This window comes from Echinops telfairi, unplaced genomic scaffold (assembly GCF_000313985.2).
Source record: "Echinops telfairi isolate 266 unplaced genomic scaffold, ASM31398v2 ScPeMD7_25;HRSCAF=90, whole genome shotgun sequence".
In the NCBI taxonomy this organism is placed as follows: Eukaryota; Metazoa; Chordata; class Mammalia; order Afrosoricida; family Tenrecidae; genus Echinops; species Echinops telfairi.
In genome coordinates this window covers 19,796,609-19,813,325 of record NW_022103922.1, presented here as the reverse complement: position 1 = coordinate 19,813,325, position 16,717 = coordinate 19,796,609, and the positions used below count along the sequence as shown (strand labels likewise).

At 45.4% G+C, this 16,717-nt stretch overlaps 1 protein-coding gene across 3 annotated transcripts in view; it reads left to right on the top strand.

Annotated features, from left to right (window-relative positions):
- The window catches only part of SLC24A2 (solute carrier family 24 member 2), a 273,697-nt gene that overhangs the window by 18,247 nt on the left and 238,733 nt on the right, over positions 1 to 16,717 (top strand). For 2 of the 3 annotated variants that reach the window (XM_045289183.1, XM_045289181.1), the window contains exon 4: positions 1,775 to 2,857. In XM_045289183.1, coding sequence (XP_045145118.1) covers positions 1,925 to 2,857 — 933 coding nt within the window. In that variant the 5' untranslated portion in view covers positions 1,775 to 1,924. Of the gene's footprint in view, positions 1 to 333; positions 356 to 1,774; positions 2,858 to 16,717 lie in introns of those variants that run through there. The other variant, XM_045289182.1, reaches the window with a different exon arrangement.

Genomic DNA, 16,717 nt, shown 5'->3' with positions numbered 1-16,717 from the left:
GGGTGGCAGGGCGGGCGAGCCGGGCACCGGCAGGAGCGGGGTGTGCGCGGGGGAGCGGACTCCGTCCCTGCCTGCCATAGCCCAGGCCGGGCGTTGCGAGCATCCCCGGGGCGCAGGGAGTCGCCTAATTGTTTGTGCTAAGCTTCGACCTCTGCAGCCGCCTGGGGACCTCTGGTTTGGGGCTGGGGTGTCTTCCGAGCGGCAGCAACTCAGCCTGGCTGAACTGGTGTTTACGCTAGGCTCCGCTCGACAAACCTCAGCCCCAGCTAATCACCGTGTTTAACTGGCGTGGGTTTAATTAGCTTATTTTACACCTGGAAGGATGTCAGCTCGCGTCTCTAAACTGCAGTCTTTGGTAAAGGGAAAAAAATAATGGTTTTAAATGTAAGCGGGGGTGGGGGGGCACGTGGGGGGGGGGAATCTTCCAAATATCAGCTGTCATATCCAAATCGTTTCTGCATCTCCTCTGTGGGATAGAAAATGGAAACTCTGCTTTTCATGTCAAAACCTACCAGAGAGAGATAGCGTTGGGGCTATTTTGGGCAGATTTTGTGGACAGAGGTGTTGCTGCAATTTCATATTGTTTATGAAATACAGAGTTGGTCTTTTGAAATAGCCTGTTTGTATATGCTCACCACAGCGTGTCAATTCATCTAGAGATTGTTTGTTCTACCGTCTATTTTAAATGTGACTAAGAAGCTTTATTATTATCATGACTATTTAATAAGATTTAGCCTGTAAACAGGAGCCCTGGTGGCGTCATTGTTTCGCGTTGGGCTAAGATCTGAAAGGTCAGCAGTTTGAAACCACCAGCCTCTCCTTTAGAGAAAGACAGGGCTTTCTACTCCAGTAAAGAGTAACAAGCTGGGAAGCCCACGGGGGTGGGGGTGGGGCAGTTCCACCCTGTCTGATAGGGTCCTGAGTCAGCTTCCACATGAGCGAGCTCTAAACAAATGTGTGGACGTTTAGGGACCAACAGTTTCTCCCGGTCTCCCGAACATTCTTTTGTGTAAGTTTAAAAAAAAAATTTAAAGCCTACTTGTCTGCATCTGGTGAGAGAGGTATTTTCATGGGAAGTAAGGCGTTGGGGGTATTTGTGTCTGTGGGGCAAAGAGCACTCCCTCCTCCCAAACACAAATGAGAAATGAAATGAGGGAAGTTCTCCCACTACTGGAATGGCGCTAAAAAGACACGCAAGATGAATAACTTGGTTTTGAGGCACGTTGACGGCTCCAGGAGACGTGGGGTCATTGTCACTGGGCAGTTGATACATGATTTAGAGTGGGGTGAAATGGTAGATGTTCACGTATAAAATCTATGCATTCACCGACATCTCCGTGAAACCTCCCAACTGCCAGCAAGCCTATTTCCTCTGGTGGCTACCCGATAGGACAGAGTAGAACTGCCCAGGGGAGATTCTGAGGCTGTAAATCTTTATGGACACCGACTGCTATGTCTGTCCCCTGGTGGTTTCAAACTGCTGACCTTGTGGGTAGCAGTCCAATGTATTGGACTATGCCATCAGGGATCCTCCTTGTGCCCCGTCCTGCCTTGATTGCTTCCTATGTATGGGTTCACTCATTGTCTCCTCAAGGCAATGCTGCCTGTAATTGTCCTCATTTTTCAAATGGGGAAACTGAGGCATAGAGGAGCTAAGTAAACTCAAGGTCACACAGCTAACTGATGGTATTATCATATCTGCAAAGTTCTTTTTATAAGGAAGACGTGAATTTAAGGTTCTGACTTATTTTTTGGTTTTACTTTTCCATTTAAGGCTAAATGATGAAAATATTTCCTGCGAAGCTTAAGAATTCCTCTGTGGAAGCATCCCCAAGCACCTTTAACTAGAAAGTAAGGAAAAGTATGACAGAGCCCTCTGGGTGACTCAAGTGTGAAGACCTCCGCATTCACCAGAAGACCCAAGATGGATCGGCTTCAAAGCACGACCATCCCGATATTCCTTGAGAAGTGGGGCTTGGGGGAGTCACCATCTGGCTGCAGGAGACATTATAACGTCAGAAAAAAACTGAAGTTCATTAGAATCATAGGACTTTTCCTGGGCCTGCTAGCCATCAGCACTGTCCCATTTTCAATCAGTGCCTTTTCTGAGACAGAGACTCAGAGCCCAGGAGAAGCCAATGGTCTAAGTGGCCCAGGGGTAGTACACGGTTACCGTCAAAGAACTCTCTTAGACCTAAATGGCAAGATTCTGGATTCCACTGAACAGCCCCCTGTGATTCAGGAAGGCAAACTGGAGAACACTACAGAGCATGCCGAAGGGGACTACCCCAAAGACATCTTCTCCCTTGAGGAGCGAAGAAAAGGAGCCATCGTTCTCCATGTCATTGGCATGATCTACATGTTCATAGCCTTAGCCATTGTCTGTGATGAGTTCTTTGTCCCTTCTTTGACTGTCATCACCGAAAAACTGGGCATCTCTGATGATGTGGCCGGAGCCACCTTCATGGCTGCGGGGGGCTCAGCCCCAGAACTCTTCACGTCTCTCATTGGGGTCTTTATTGCCCACAGCAATGTTGGCATAGGCACAATCGTGGGCTCCGCAGTGTTCAACATCCTCTTCGTGATTGGCATGTGTGCACTGTTTTCTAGAGAAATCTTAAACCTGACCTGGTGGCCACTCTTTCGGGATGTGTCCTTCTACATTGTCGACTTGATCATGCTGATCATTTTTTTCCTGGATAATGTTATCATGTGGTGGGAGAGCTTGCTTCTATTATCGGCTTATTTTGCCTATGTGATTTTCATGAAATTCAACGTCCAAGTCGAAAAATGGGCGAAGAAAATGATAAGCCGCAACAAAGTCGTCAAGGTGACAGCGCCAGAGGCCCAAGCCAAGGTTGGTGGTAGTGGTTATTTATTGAATGCCCCTCTTGCCCATAGCTCCACATGATGGTGCTTTTGAGATCTGCACCCCTGGATGGTCGCGGTTGGCCGATTGCGTTCTGAAGTTCTGCGGTACGCAGACTAACCTGACAGTGGTGGGGAGAAGCATTGCTGTCATTGTTCTCTAAGTCCCCAGGCTTCCTGCTGCAGTCAGAAGAAAGACAACTGCAAATAGAGGTTACATGCACATCCCCAAACAGACTTAGCAGCTCCCTAACTTATTTTCTGGATGTAGGAATAATGTTTTGGAGAGCAATTTCATTTTCACGTGAAAGTATGTCTGTACTTAACGGATTAGAGAGGTGTGTGTGTGTGTGTGTGTGTGTGTGTGTGTGTATGTGTTTGAGTGTGTGACAGCTAGGAAGAGCTGTCACTTTAATGATATTTAGGGAAGAAGTTTTGTTCCTGTCACTGAAGCCACACCTTTCACTTGGCAGTCTGAGCCTGGCAGGACTTTGGAGCTACGGTCATTACTCTTGACCCACACCATTTGGCTTCCCATCTCAGAATCAGGAACTGATCCTTTGCAAACAGAGGCATTGAGTGAACCCAGCTTTTGTAGCGTGAGCGTCCATCTCCCACCCCAGAATACACACCAGCTGAGCTATGTTCGCAGTGGAACAAAAGTGAGGCAGTTCTCCCAATGATACGGAGGTGGGAAGCCAACTGGTAAAGAGCTGAGAAAGCACCAGTCTACCAAATTGCAAATGCTCTTTTTTGTAAAAATAATGGTGAGCATCATCAATACAGATGTTAAGTGCGGTTTTGTGATTCTGATGTATATCCTGACACTGGACAGTCATCGCCGACTGATTTCAAACAGTGAGCCAGAAGATTCAGACTTGTTATTCTAGCATACGGAACATTCTCAGGTGTGCAAAAAACAGATGCTTGAGTTGGAGATAGGATTTCTTCTCTTATTTTTATTTCAAAAAGAAAATGAAAAACAGATCCTGATTTAGCTCAAAGTGTCTAATCCCTTCATAGTCCAGTTTGATGACCATTCTGTTTGTAACCCGGCATGGAAGTGCTTTTTTGTGCTTCATCGAAGAAAGACAAGCACGTGTCGTGGTTCTGTTAATTAAATGCACAAGGGACATGGTGTGTATACTACGTTTCTTCAGACATTGCTCTCAAGTATAATTGTTAGAAACTGTAGTTGGGGGCAAAATCATTGAGCAAAATGCAGTGTGATGACTGGATATATATCCTTCTGGACATCTTGGGTTGTCATTAGATCCCCACTCTCTGTACTCCACCAGTCTAGCCACACCTTCCCCTTGAGCCTGACTACGAGTTGCTGTGGTTTCCATGAACAGGTAGTGTTCATTCCAACTGGAATGATTGTCAATGGAAGGGCGTATTTTTTTGTTAGCGGCAAGGATGAGTTGGTTTCATATAAACACCCTGTACATAGAAAGGGTAAGAAGCCTTTTAGAGAACTCACTACTTTCTTGTCTTGTTACACTGGAGCGGAACTTTGTCGCCTATACATGTATACCCTGAGTCCATGTACACACTGATTTGGCTAAAGGATGGTGCTGGCAACATTGATGACCAAGGAATTTGCAGAACAACGCAACTGTGGATGGTCAGCTTGTAGGGGGCACTGGTCTTCTGTTCGTAGGAGGGGAACACGGGTCCCATGCCTTTCAGATGGAACATCCACGATCCTGTCTACAGACCATATTTTGTCAGCTGCAAGTGAAAGAGCCCTGGCAGCATCGTTACCTTTTCAACCGGGGAACTGCCACGTCACCTTCAGAACTTCAAAATCAGCCACTTGGCCTGATGTGGTGGCTCTTGTTCATATCAACATTGTACTATGCTTTAAAGCAGCGGTTCTCAACCTGGGGGTCGCGACGGTCCGAACGGCCGTTTCACAGGGGTCACCCGATTCATAACAGTAGCAACGTTACAGTGATGAAGTAGCAACGGAGATAATTTTATGGTTGGGGGGTGGGCACAACAACACGAGGAACTGTATTAAAGGGTTGCAGCCTTGGGAAGGTTGAGCACCACTGCTTTGCAGTGTAAGTTTCTTGATTTGGAGATCCCAGATTTGCCTAATTAAAAAGGAAAGCAGGTTAGATTCCTAACTGTTTCACCTGTTTCCAATTTTTCTGCCCCTCCACCTCTGGGAAGGTGTTTTGTTTTATTTTCCCTTGAGCACCAGGTTTAATTGATCCCACTTCATCATGCACAGGTCTTGTGGAGCTCAGTAATTAAGAAGAACTACAGCCACCTTGGCAGTCGCCAGTTGATTTGGTCTTGGTTTTGCTTGGGGTACACCTGTATCTTATTTGATCCTCCTCCTAATGGCTAGAACAGAGTCATAGGTTTTTGGATGGACCAGGACATAACAATAGGTGATTTCCTCCTGGAAATTTCACCTTGCCAATTTCACTTTTGAATCACTGCTGGAAAAGGCTTTTTTCCCTTTAGCAGTTACAGCCTTATCATAAACCTATTTTCAGAATGTCATGGTTTTGCCGCGCCCCAGCCCCATCTACTGAACAGGAGGTGACTGAGAGAGGGGTGTACTCTGGAGTGTGGCTCAGTTCTTTGGCCTGCACGGTTGGTTTCTGGCCCCCACAGAAATCAATGCTTTGCACCGCATCAGAACACTCTGGGATGGAGGTTGGGAAGACCCCAAGCAGATGCAGTCCTGGGAGGATGGTGTTGCACATGCATTGAAGTGTTTCATACAGAGTCCCCTCATCTGATTTGCCCAATTCTGGGCCATGGGGATCTGGGGACATGGTGAAGCAGAAGGGAGATTTTCTTCTCCCAACCCCCCAGTGGGTCTTGCTGAAATATCAATACTGCTGGGCTCTGGGCTGTGAAATATCCTTGAGACGACTCTCTTCCCGGACAAGTTGAAAATCTGAATTTGAGTCCATTCATAATGATGCGTGCCACGGAGAACTGTGAGCTGGAAAAATGAGAGCTGTTTGTCCTTGCCTCTGAAGAGCCCTCTGGCCATCCTTCTTCCAAGACAGATTTGGTTTTGTCCTTTGGGCAGTTCCTGGTGCTTGCAACATTCCCCCTCTTTTAGACGTATCATTAAAAAGCCCTTGTGACATGGTGTTTAAAGTGCTCCACTGCTGGGCAAAAGGTGGGCATTATGAATCCCCCAGCTACCCCAGAGGCAAAAGATGTGGCAGTCTGCTTCCATAACCATGTCCTGCCCTGGAAGTCCTATGGGGCAGTTCCCATAGGGTCTCAGTGAGTGTCGATGGTAGCAGGTTTTAGTGACAGCCCTGTTCTAAACGTTCGGTAGCACCGTGACGTGGTGGCGCTCTGAATCGGGAAGGACAGGGACTAAATCAGGTTTCTGTGATCAGTTCTGTGGCCAGAGAGAAGTTATTTAAACCCACTTTGGAGTCTCAGTTTAGTTTGGAAAAGGAGAATAAAAACACCTACTTCATCAACTTTACAAGGGGAAAATTATTAAATGAAGAAAGGATTTTAGGCAGCTGATTTTTCAAGAAAAGTTACCTTCCCCATTTGCCTTTTACCTTCCCTATTTTGGTGTAAAGTGAATCGGAATCAATCTTTCCAATGTAAGAATTTCAAACGCGTCTTTGAAGATTGGATTCACCCCAGTGACTCTTTGGGGTGTGACTCTTCGGGTTCAGCAGACCATTGTCCTCCCTGTGGCTTTTGTTGTTAGGTAAAGTTCATTCCAACCTGAGAAGAATCGTATAGCAGTTGCCATATCCTAGCACTTATAAGCTACCTTAAACATACAATAAATATACCTGCACCAAATATTACCAGAGAAATATCCAAATGCCTTTGTGGTAGCTTCATATAAGTAGGCTATTGGCTAGGGTTTAGAAATATTCACGTTAAGCAGAGATTTTTGCTTCAGAGTATTTTTACTTCTCACTGATTGGAGCTCTCATATTAAAACTTCTTCATAGCTGCTTACAGATAATACATGAAATAAATGAAAGTCTTGTGGTTGGGAGGCAGTTAAGTTTGAGTGTACCCAGAGTGGGATCCTGACTCAGTAGATGTTTGGCTGCTGGGGCAGGGTGATCTCTGACTGTTGGCCGGTCACTGGCCTACAAAGCAGCTGTCCATGGTATTTAACTTCTTCTTAGACTTGGCTTTGTAATCTGACAGCAGGTTGTCCCAGTTCTAATGAAGGGAATTTTCTAAATAAAGATGCTTAAGGCAGGATAGCTGATGAGCCACGCGACTTAGTCCTTTGGCTATGGCTTGCTTTATGCAACTTGTGTGTGCTGAGAAGTTGTTTGTAAACAGAATGTTTGCGGTCCGAATTGGAACGGAAGTTCTTGGGGAAGAGCAGAATTGAAATACTAGTACACACATTCCCCAGAAAGGGAAGTCTCTTCTTATAAGGGGCTAAATGATTTCATAGATCCAAATGGTTAGCCCCCAGCTTGCCACAGAGGTACCGACTTCATTAGAAAATGCGATCTTTATTCCTCTCCAAAGCCAGGGGACCCATTAGCCAAGCTTAGGCTTGAACTTTAAGGAAGGTATCCTTGTAGTAACGAAAACCAGGGCAAACTCAATACAACTGGAAACGAATCCCTTGTTTTTCTCAACAGAAAGGGACCCTAGACATCACTTAGGCTTGTGAGAGAGTGTGTGCTTTTCGCGGGCTGCAACGTGGCAGTATGAGAGTCGCTTCTTTGACGGGTTTCCCTCTGCTGACACACGCTGACACCCAGTAGCAGCAGTAACTTATGGTGGAGACCCTTGGGTGGCACCAACAGTGCACAGATACATTAGCCTAATGGTGAGTGGCATGAACCCACCCAGCAGTGCTGCCTAAGAGAGACGAGGTGATCTGCTTCCATAAAGATTAAAATCAACACCAAACCAATTCTGACGGACAACAGTTATACCGGTCAGAGAAGAACCATCTCATTGGTTATTATGAACCACTACACACTACTTGAGTTTTAATATAAGAGCATTATGAGGGTAGGGACAGCACATGAAAGGGTGTGTGTTTGTAGCCCTGGTGGCAACATGGTTCAGGGCTCGGCTGCGAATCAACAGGTTGCCAGTTTGAATCCACCAGCCACTCCATGGGAGAAGGATGGGTCAATCTGCTTGCACAGAGATGCACAACCTTGGAAGCTCACAGGGTAGTGATCTCTGTCCTGCAGCTCTTTCTGGGTTGGAATTGGTTGGGTGGCTGGGTATATCAACGTGACAAGTCTGGAAGTATATGTGCCAAACTGTACACAGCTACCTTTGGATGGCTCAATTGAGGAGTTACAGCACTCTTTTTACTTTTCTTTTTGTTTGTTTGTATTTTTATCATCTCAGAGCAGGAAAATATATTACTTTCAGTGTTTGGTAAAGAATAGTATTTAAGAAGCAAATCCAAAATTTAAAGGGATCTCATAGTGTTTCACTGCCTCAGATTTGCTTTGATCAAAAAAAAAGCGGTGGGGGGGGGGCTGTGAGATTTCTGTTGGTGAGCATCTTTCCTGAAATGGCTGGCTGTGTGAAGCATTCTGAAAGGAGACAGTTAAGAATTCATATATCCCCCTTGTTATACTCATTATCTTTTGCCAAGTTCACAGTCTGGAATATATATATATTTGACAACTGGATAGTGAGCATTCAGAGAAACCTTTCTCAGTGTCTTATACTGAACATCTTACATATTATATTTTTAATACTTAAAAAAATACCAAGATTTCTTAGTGAGGAATTAGGGATATTTTTAGAACCCATAATACCAAGAAGGCTGAAATCCAGAAGTCTCTGCATTGCTTTGCCTTGGCAGTATCTTCCATTCCCCAGGGCTCCGGTGACCATATTTTTCAATGCTACAAACATGAGACCTGAATTAGAGGGGACACTGAGTCAGAAGACTACCCTCCCAACCACGCTCGCTCCTGAAGAGTTGACATGATTTGGGTGTGAATAAGGAAAAAGTGTTGCCTATCAAAGGAAGAAAGGTGGCGGAGTGGTTGTGAGGTCAGCAGTGTGTAAGGTCACCTGTTCGAAACCACCAGCTGCTTCACAGGAGAAAGACGGGCTCTCTACTCCAAGACTGAGTTACATAAAGGCACTCACCAGGGCAGTTGTACCTTGTCCTATCTGGTCCCTATGGGTTGGCATTAATTAGGCAGCAGTGAGCTTGGTTTTAGGATTGGGGAGCAAAGGGAGGTGATGGGATATGTCTATCTTGCTCGTGGCTTTGAATAGTACCGAAAAACAGAAAAGTCCCCCTCCACAGTTTCTAACCAGAGGTTCACGTTCATTTGGGTTTGGCGTGTGAATGCTCATTACCTATGTAGAAAACAAAGTTCCAACTTTGGGGTTAGGGTAGTTCTGGGTCAGCACTACCAGGCACCAAGGAACCCCTAGAACCCTCTCTGGAGGCATGCACTTTAACCTGGAGGCATGCACTTTAACCTCAGGCCTCAACTTTTTTTTTTTTAATTTCCAAAGAAAGCACAAGCAAACACCCTCACATGATTGATGATAAAACAACAAAAGCAGACCCACGTGAATAGTGATACCAGAATTATTCGATGTGAAATGCCAAGTAAGTGATTTAGTATATTTAAGTCAATAAAATAAGATGCTAAAAGTACGATGAAGGAATAGGAAATGACAAAAAATCGACCTGGAATATTTGAAAAAGATTTTCTAGAAATGAAAATAACAGAAGCTTTAGAGAATGGGTTTAAGAGCAGATTAGACAAAACTGCAGTGAGAATCAGAAAAGAGAAATGTGGATAGAAAGAAATCACCAGTGTGAGGTCCACAGAATAAGAGTGATTGGAAGAGGTGGGGCTGGGGTCGGGGTGTAGGTTGACGTAGTGCAACATTTAATTGTGCTCCCGAGGAACTTGTACGTAGACCCAAAGGCAGTCTTTCAAATAGAACGAGCGGGTCCTGCATGATTTGAAGGCTTGCAAGAAAGGTGTGCCGCAAGGTGGCTTGCTTTCACCGCACTTGTTAAAGCTGTATGCTGGGCAAGGCATCTGAGAAGGCGGGCGACAGGAAGAAAAACTTGGAACCAGGACTGGAGGAAGACTCCTTAACAACCTATTTATGCAAAAGGCACAATCTTGCAGAAAGTGGAAAGAACTTGACCCTCTTACTGATGGGGACCGAAATCTTCAATATGGGTTATACCTCAGCGTCGAGATGACAAAAATCCTCACAACTGGATCAGTAAATAGCATACGGATGAACAAAGGAAAGAGTGACATTAAAAAAAATCCTTCCATGCGATAGACTGATACAATGGCAGCAACATTGGGCTCAACCGCAGTGAAGATGACAAGGAGCCGCAGGACTGGACAGTGTCATCCCTCAGGCACGGGATGTATGCACGTGGGACCAGTCCAGTGGTACCTAATAGCAGCAACATACCTACTTCTAGAAGGAGAAACATTTTCTTTTTTCTTTCTACTTGAGCCCTTGGTATCAGCTCCTCATTTTTCCTCCTCCCTCCCCCACCCTCCCTCCCTCACGAACCTTTGATAATTTATAAATTATTATTTTTTCATGTCTTACACTATCCAATGTCTCCCTTCACCCACTTTTCTGTTGTTCATCCCCCAGGGAAGGGATTATATGTAGATCATTGTGATTGGTTTCCCCTTTCTCCCCCACCTTCCCCTTTCCCTCCTGGTATCTCTACTCTCATTGTTGGTCCCAAGGGGTTTATCTGTCCTGGATTCTCTGTGTTTCCAGCTCCGATCTGTACCAGTGTACATCCTCTGGTCTAGCTGGATTTGTAAAGTAGAATTGGGATCATGATAGTGGGGGAAGGAAGCGTTAAAGAACTAGAGGAAAGTTTTGTATGTTTCATCAGTGCTATACTGTACCCTGACTGGCTCGTCTCCTCCCTGTGACCTTTCTGTAAGGGGATGTCCAATTGCCTACAGATGGGATTTGGGTCTCCACTCCGCACTCTCCTCATTCACAATGATATGATTTTTTGTTCTTTGATGCCTGATACCTGATCCTATTGACACCTCGTGATCACACAGGCAGGTGTGCTTCTTCCATGTGGGCTTTGTTGCTTCTCAGCTAGATGGCCCCTTGTTTACCTTCAAGCCTTTAAGACCCAGATGGTATATCTTTTGATAGCTGGGCACCATCAGCTTCCTTCACCACATTTGCTTAGAGGCTGAAATTCTTTACAGGAGTAGAAAGCCTCATCTTTCCATTGGAAAGAAGTCTTAGTGGCATAGTGGTTACACGTTGGGCTGCCATCTACAAGGTCAGCAGTTTGAAACCACCAGCCACTCTGCAGGAGAAAGGTGAGCCATCCTACTCCTATAGAGAGTTACAGTCTCAGAAACAATGCCAGGGCCATTCTGCCTTGTCCTACAGGGTCCCTATGAGTCAGCATCAGAGCCAACTGTGACTTGAATTTTAACTCTAGCTGGAAATGGGATTGTTGCCTTAAACTTCTCTGACTGTGGAGGAGCCAAACGCTTTTTCTGGTTTTCTCCCCTGCAATTGCTACTGGAAAGGATAGAATAGCATATTCTGGTTAAAAAGAGAAACGGATTTAGAAAGAAAGTATCTATGAGAGGGCGAGAAAAAGTCATGAAAGAAAAAATACCAGAACAAACTGAAAAGTATTCAATGACGTGATAGAAAAGATCTGAAGACAATAGTAATCACAATCAGCATAAACAAACGAAACGTTTTAGTAGCAAAGTAGTGGTTATCAGATTGACTGAGAAGAAGCACACCAGCCTATGCAACCACGAGGTGTCGAAGGGATCAGGTGTAAGGCATCATCAGAACAAAAAATCTCACCATAGTGAATGATGGGGGCAGTGCGGAGTGGAGATCCAAAGCCCATTAGTAGGCCACTGGAGATCCCCTTGCAGAGGGGTCTCGGGGAGGAGATGAGCCAGTCAGGGTGCGATGTAACAATGATGAGAAATACAACCTTCCTCTAGTTCCTAAAGGTTTCCTCCCCGCTCCCACTACCATGACTCGAATTCTATCTTGCAAGACTGGCTAGACCAGAGGAGGTACACTGGTACAGATAGGAACTGAAAATACAGGGAATCCAGGACGGATGAGCCCTATAGGACCAGTGGTGTGAGTGGCAAAACAGGGAGGGTAAAGGGAGAATGGGTAGGAAAGAAGGAACCGATTACATGGAACTGTGTGTGACCTCCTCCCTGGGGGACAGACAACCAAAAAGTGGGTGAAGGGAGAAGTCGGACAGGGCAAGATATGACAAAATACCCATTTATAAACTATCAAGGGCTCATGTGGGAGAGGGGAGCGGGGAGGGAGGGGAAAAATGAGGACCTAATGTCGGGGGTTTAAATGGAGAGAAAATGTTTTGAGAAATGATGTACAAATACGCTTTACACAATTGATGTGTGTATGGATTGGGATAACAGTTGTATGAGCCCCTAATAAAATGTTTAAAAAAAAAAATACAATAAATACAATACATAAAAATACAAAAAAAATCAAAAAAAAAAAATAAAATAAAATGCAGTTATATTCTGTTTACCAGACATTCACATAAAATAAAGGAAGGCTGAAAATAAAAGGTCACGAAATTAAATCTCATCTGAAAGTGTTTGCCTCCCCCACTGTCTGAGAGTAGTTTAGCACAACAATCCCATTTTGAGCTAAAGGTAGCATTCAAGTTTCCTGAAAGGAGAGAGAGGGGAGGGAGATGAAAGGGATGTGGGAACTGGGGGAGGAGGGAAGGACTCGCTAACTGCCATCAAGTCCACTCTGACACACCTGACCTTGTACAACAGGATAGAACAGCCTCACCTTTCTCCCGAAGACTGCCTGGTGGTTTTGAACTGCTGAACTTGCGATTAGCAGACCAATGTGTAACCCAGTACACCACCACGGTTCCTCCATATCTCTCTTCCCTCCCCACACCCTTTTTGCTCTTTTTCCTTCCCTCTTCGCTTTCTCTCCCCTCCCTGGGGAAACCAGAGTGGCAATGGGGACAGCCACCAGGCTCTAGTCAGTCTCTGAAAATGCACTGTTAGTACTGAGCTAAGGCACTAGGAGGAGCCCTGATGGCTTTGTTGGCTGCTAGCCACAAGGTCAGCAGTTCAAAACCACCAGCTGCTCCTCTGGAGAAAGAGGAGGCTTTCCTACTCCCTTCTAGAGTTACAGCCTCGGAAAGTCAAAATCAAATGGTTGGCAGTGAGTAAGTTGGATTTAAGGCTGGTACAGTCAGCCCCTAACCAGGAGCCCAAAGGTGGGCAGCTCCAAACTCACCCGGAGATTCATTGGAAGACAGACCTGACAACCTGCTCCCAAGTGGTCACAGCCTTGGAAATCCCACGGAGCAGTTCTACTGCACATACATATACACCGGAGTTGCCACCTGATGGCAACAGACAACAAAAGCAAGACTAAGCTGGTTGCTGTGTGAGGGAACTCTAATGGTGGTGTGGGTTATGAGTGAAGCTGCCAACCCCAAGGCTTACAGTTTGAAAACACCAGCCATTCCCAACAGGGGCAGTTTTACTCTATCCTATAGGGAAACTCACAGGGGCAGTTCTACGCTGCCCGATAGCATCCGCTATGAATCAGAACTGATTTGATAACAGTGAGTATTTGTGTGACTTGCTGTCAGGATGCCCCTAACTCACGGCAGCCCCATGCGTTACAGAGCAAAGTTGCTCCAGAGCATTTTCTAGCCCTGGGGGCACAGCGATCAGGTGCTCAGCTGCTAGCTGAAAGCTTGACTGACATCCCACATGCTCTGTGAGAGGAAGATATGGCAAGATACTTTCCTAAACATTTGCAACTTTAGAAATCCTGTGGGGCAGGTCTACCCAGTCCTCTTGGGTCATATGAATCAGGAAAGACCTGAATGGCAATGAGATTTTGTATTTTTTTAATTGTCCCAATAAAGAAAGCCATTTTATATTGTTCATGTATTCCAATTCTTCTCTGAGAACAGGTGGCCCAATGATTAAGCACTGGGCTGCTAATGAGAAGGTGGCGATTCCAACCCACCCTGAAGTTCAGCGAGAGAAAGACCCGGCAATGAGGCAGCTCTGTTCTGCCACACAAGGTAGCTGTGAGTTGAAATTGACTCAAGAGTGTCTCACTGCTACAACAATGTCAAAGACACTCTGACCCCTGGCCTTGCACATGAATGAATACTCTGATGTCTTAGAAGTAGAAATTCTGGGTCAAAGTTTATGGATTTCTTAGAGGTTCTACCACATTGCTACACATGGACTAGAGTATTATCAGTTTTCATTTTTGCCTGTTTCTTAGGGGAAACCTGGCATTTCATTGTTTTAACTGGCATTTCTTTGATTAATGGGGAGGTTGAGTTTTGTAAAACATGTTTTTTGAGAAATATTTATTTTGCGCATTACTTGTTTTCTCTGTCCCTTAAGATTTTGGGCCTCTGAAATTCTGTATGGAGTCACTATGAATTGGAATATCTGTGATGGGTATAGGAGGTTTGATGCTCCACCACGTTCATGGATATATTTGCAGCAAAGGTACACATACAAGGGGGTACCCCTCCCCCACAAAATGGCAAAAAGTTCCATTGGGCAGAGCCTTTTCCCCACTAGGCGAGCATCGAGCAACTCATTCTGAGTTAGTGCACCCAGTGGCATTGCCTGTGAAAGTTCTCTCTGGTCACAGTGAATGTTTTTCATAAAAGCTGTTTTGCTTGAACCTTGTTTTTGGTAATGGCCGATTTAAGAGAACTGCGTGCAGCTGTGAAATTTTGTTTCCTGCTTGGAAAAAATGCTGCAGAAACTGTTGTGATGTTGAACATAGCTTACAAGCACAGCGCTATGGGAAAAACTCAAATCTACTAGTGATTTTCTCATTCAAAAAAGGTGAAATGTGGATTGATGACAAACCTCATTCTGGATGTCCGTCAACTTCCCAAATGAACGAAAATGTCAAATGGAAAGCAGTGCATTTGAAGTTTGTTCCACCAGGTCAGACTGTTAATCAAGCTTTCTATTGAGAGGTTCTGAAAAGGTAGCTTAACAGTGTGTGACAAAAAAGGCCTGATTTATGGCAGTCGGGGGACTGATTTTGCCACCACAATAATGCACCTGCTCATGCAGCCATCTCAGTGTGCCAGTTTTGGGCTGAAAACAGCATGTCTCTCTTTCCCGGTGCTCCTTACCCACTCATCTGAGCTCACTCTGTGTGACTTCTTTTTGTTTCCTGGAATGAAGAGGGACATGAAAGGACAGCAGTTTGAAAACTCACAGGAGGTGAAGAAAAAAATGAGGGAGGGGCTGTCAGCCATCCAAACAGATGAGTTTGAAAAATGTTTCCAAGAATGGAATCACAGATTTGACCGATGTATTAAGCGTAATGGCGAGTACTGTGATAAGGTTGTTTTGTTAAAAAATTTAAATACGTAGCTTTGAAAGAAACATTCTGGGTTGGTTTGTTTTTTTAGTACCCCCTTGTATACAAATATCCTCTGTCAGACTGATTGATTAATGGAAAGATAGATTAATAGACAGAGAGATAGATGCTCCTACTCACCCCCCCCCCCATTCAGCCCCGTGTCTAACTACATCTACTTGTAGTTCATGGTTGTTGCAGGGTTGTGTATATTACATTTACTTTGTTGACTCTTGTACTCCTCCATATTTTGGGGGACCTTTCTCTTGGTTACACTGTGGGCTGGAAGAGGAAAGGCCAGCCATTTGAAACCACCAGGCACTCCTGGGAGAGAGACGGGACTTTCTACTCCCTGGGAGAGAGACAGGGCTCTCTACTCCCATCAACAGTTGAGTCTGGGAAACACACGGGGCCATTCGACCCTGTGCTCTGAGTTGGCACTGACTCGATGGCAGTGAGTTTGGTGTTTGGTGTTCTCTCTCATAGCGCTGTCACCTTCACCCAGGTTTATAGGGGCCTACCCTCTAGCCAGTAAGCCCTGCCCTCTCCTCTCAAACTCTGTAGCCTCCCTTTGTGAGTCCGAATCAACTCATGGGCAGTGGGTGTGGGTTTGGCTGTTCGTTTCCCTCTCACCCTTGTTATATCTGAGAATGTTTCTTTCCGTGTGAAAACCTTGTTTTGACTTTTTACAAACATGATCTCACACAACATTGAACGCTTGGTGATTGTGCTCAGCACCATGCCCTCCAGGGCCACCCATGTTCTCAGGGATTCCACTGATTCGCTGTTGTTATTCTTTCATGCTGCAAAGCCTTCTGTTTGAGTATGCACCAAAGTTTACTAATCCATTCTTGCAGTAGTGAATTCTGAGCATTTATCCCTCCCCTCATTCCCACACCTCAGTAAAGCCAAGACGGTCTGGTGATTTTTGTTTTGTTTTCTGAGTGGACTGGGCTGACCAAGGCTGCTTGTGGCCTGCCAGCTGAAAGCTGAGGTTCCTAACCCCTGGGCCCTGCGGCTATGTGACCTTGGGGAGGTGTGCTGCTTCATCTGACAACTGAGAGTGGGGACCTAACTGATTGGTCTCTGTGTCTCATTTCGGTCCTCAGAAACTTTAATACTCATTGTACACAGTAGTCCAATCATGTTAAACTAACAGCTGAATACATTTCTCTCAAATGGAAGCCCAGATTCTAACCAGTCCTGTGTCACCAAACCCTAACCCAGCCATACTGTTAGTTTATGCTTGCTGTGGGAGGCAGCCCGACCAGGATGGGGAAGGGACACTTGCAGGGGAGAAAGTTCTTTAAGGTTTACTGCAGGACATTGTACCTGCTCAGCCTTTGTGGCTTCTAGCATTGAGAGCTCTTGATCGGTGAATGTGTGTCCCTGCATGCTAATCTCTATTGGAATCAGTTGTGCTTCAGGCCAAGGTACGAGAGACCTG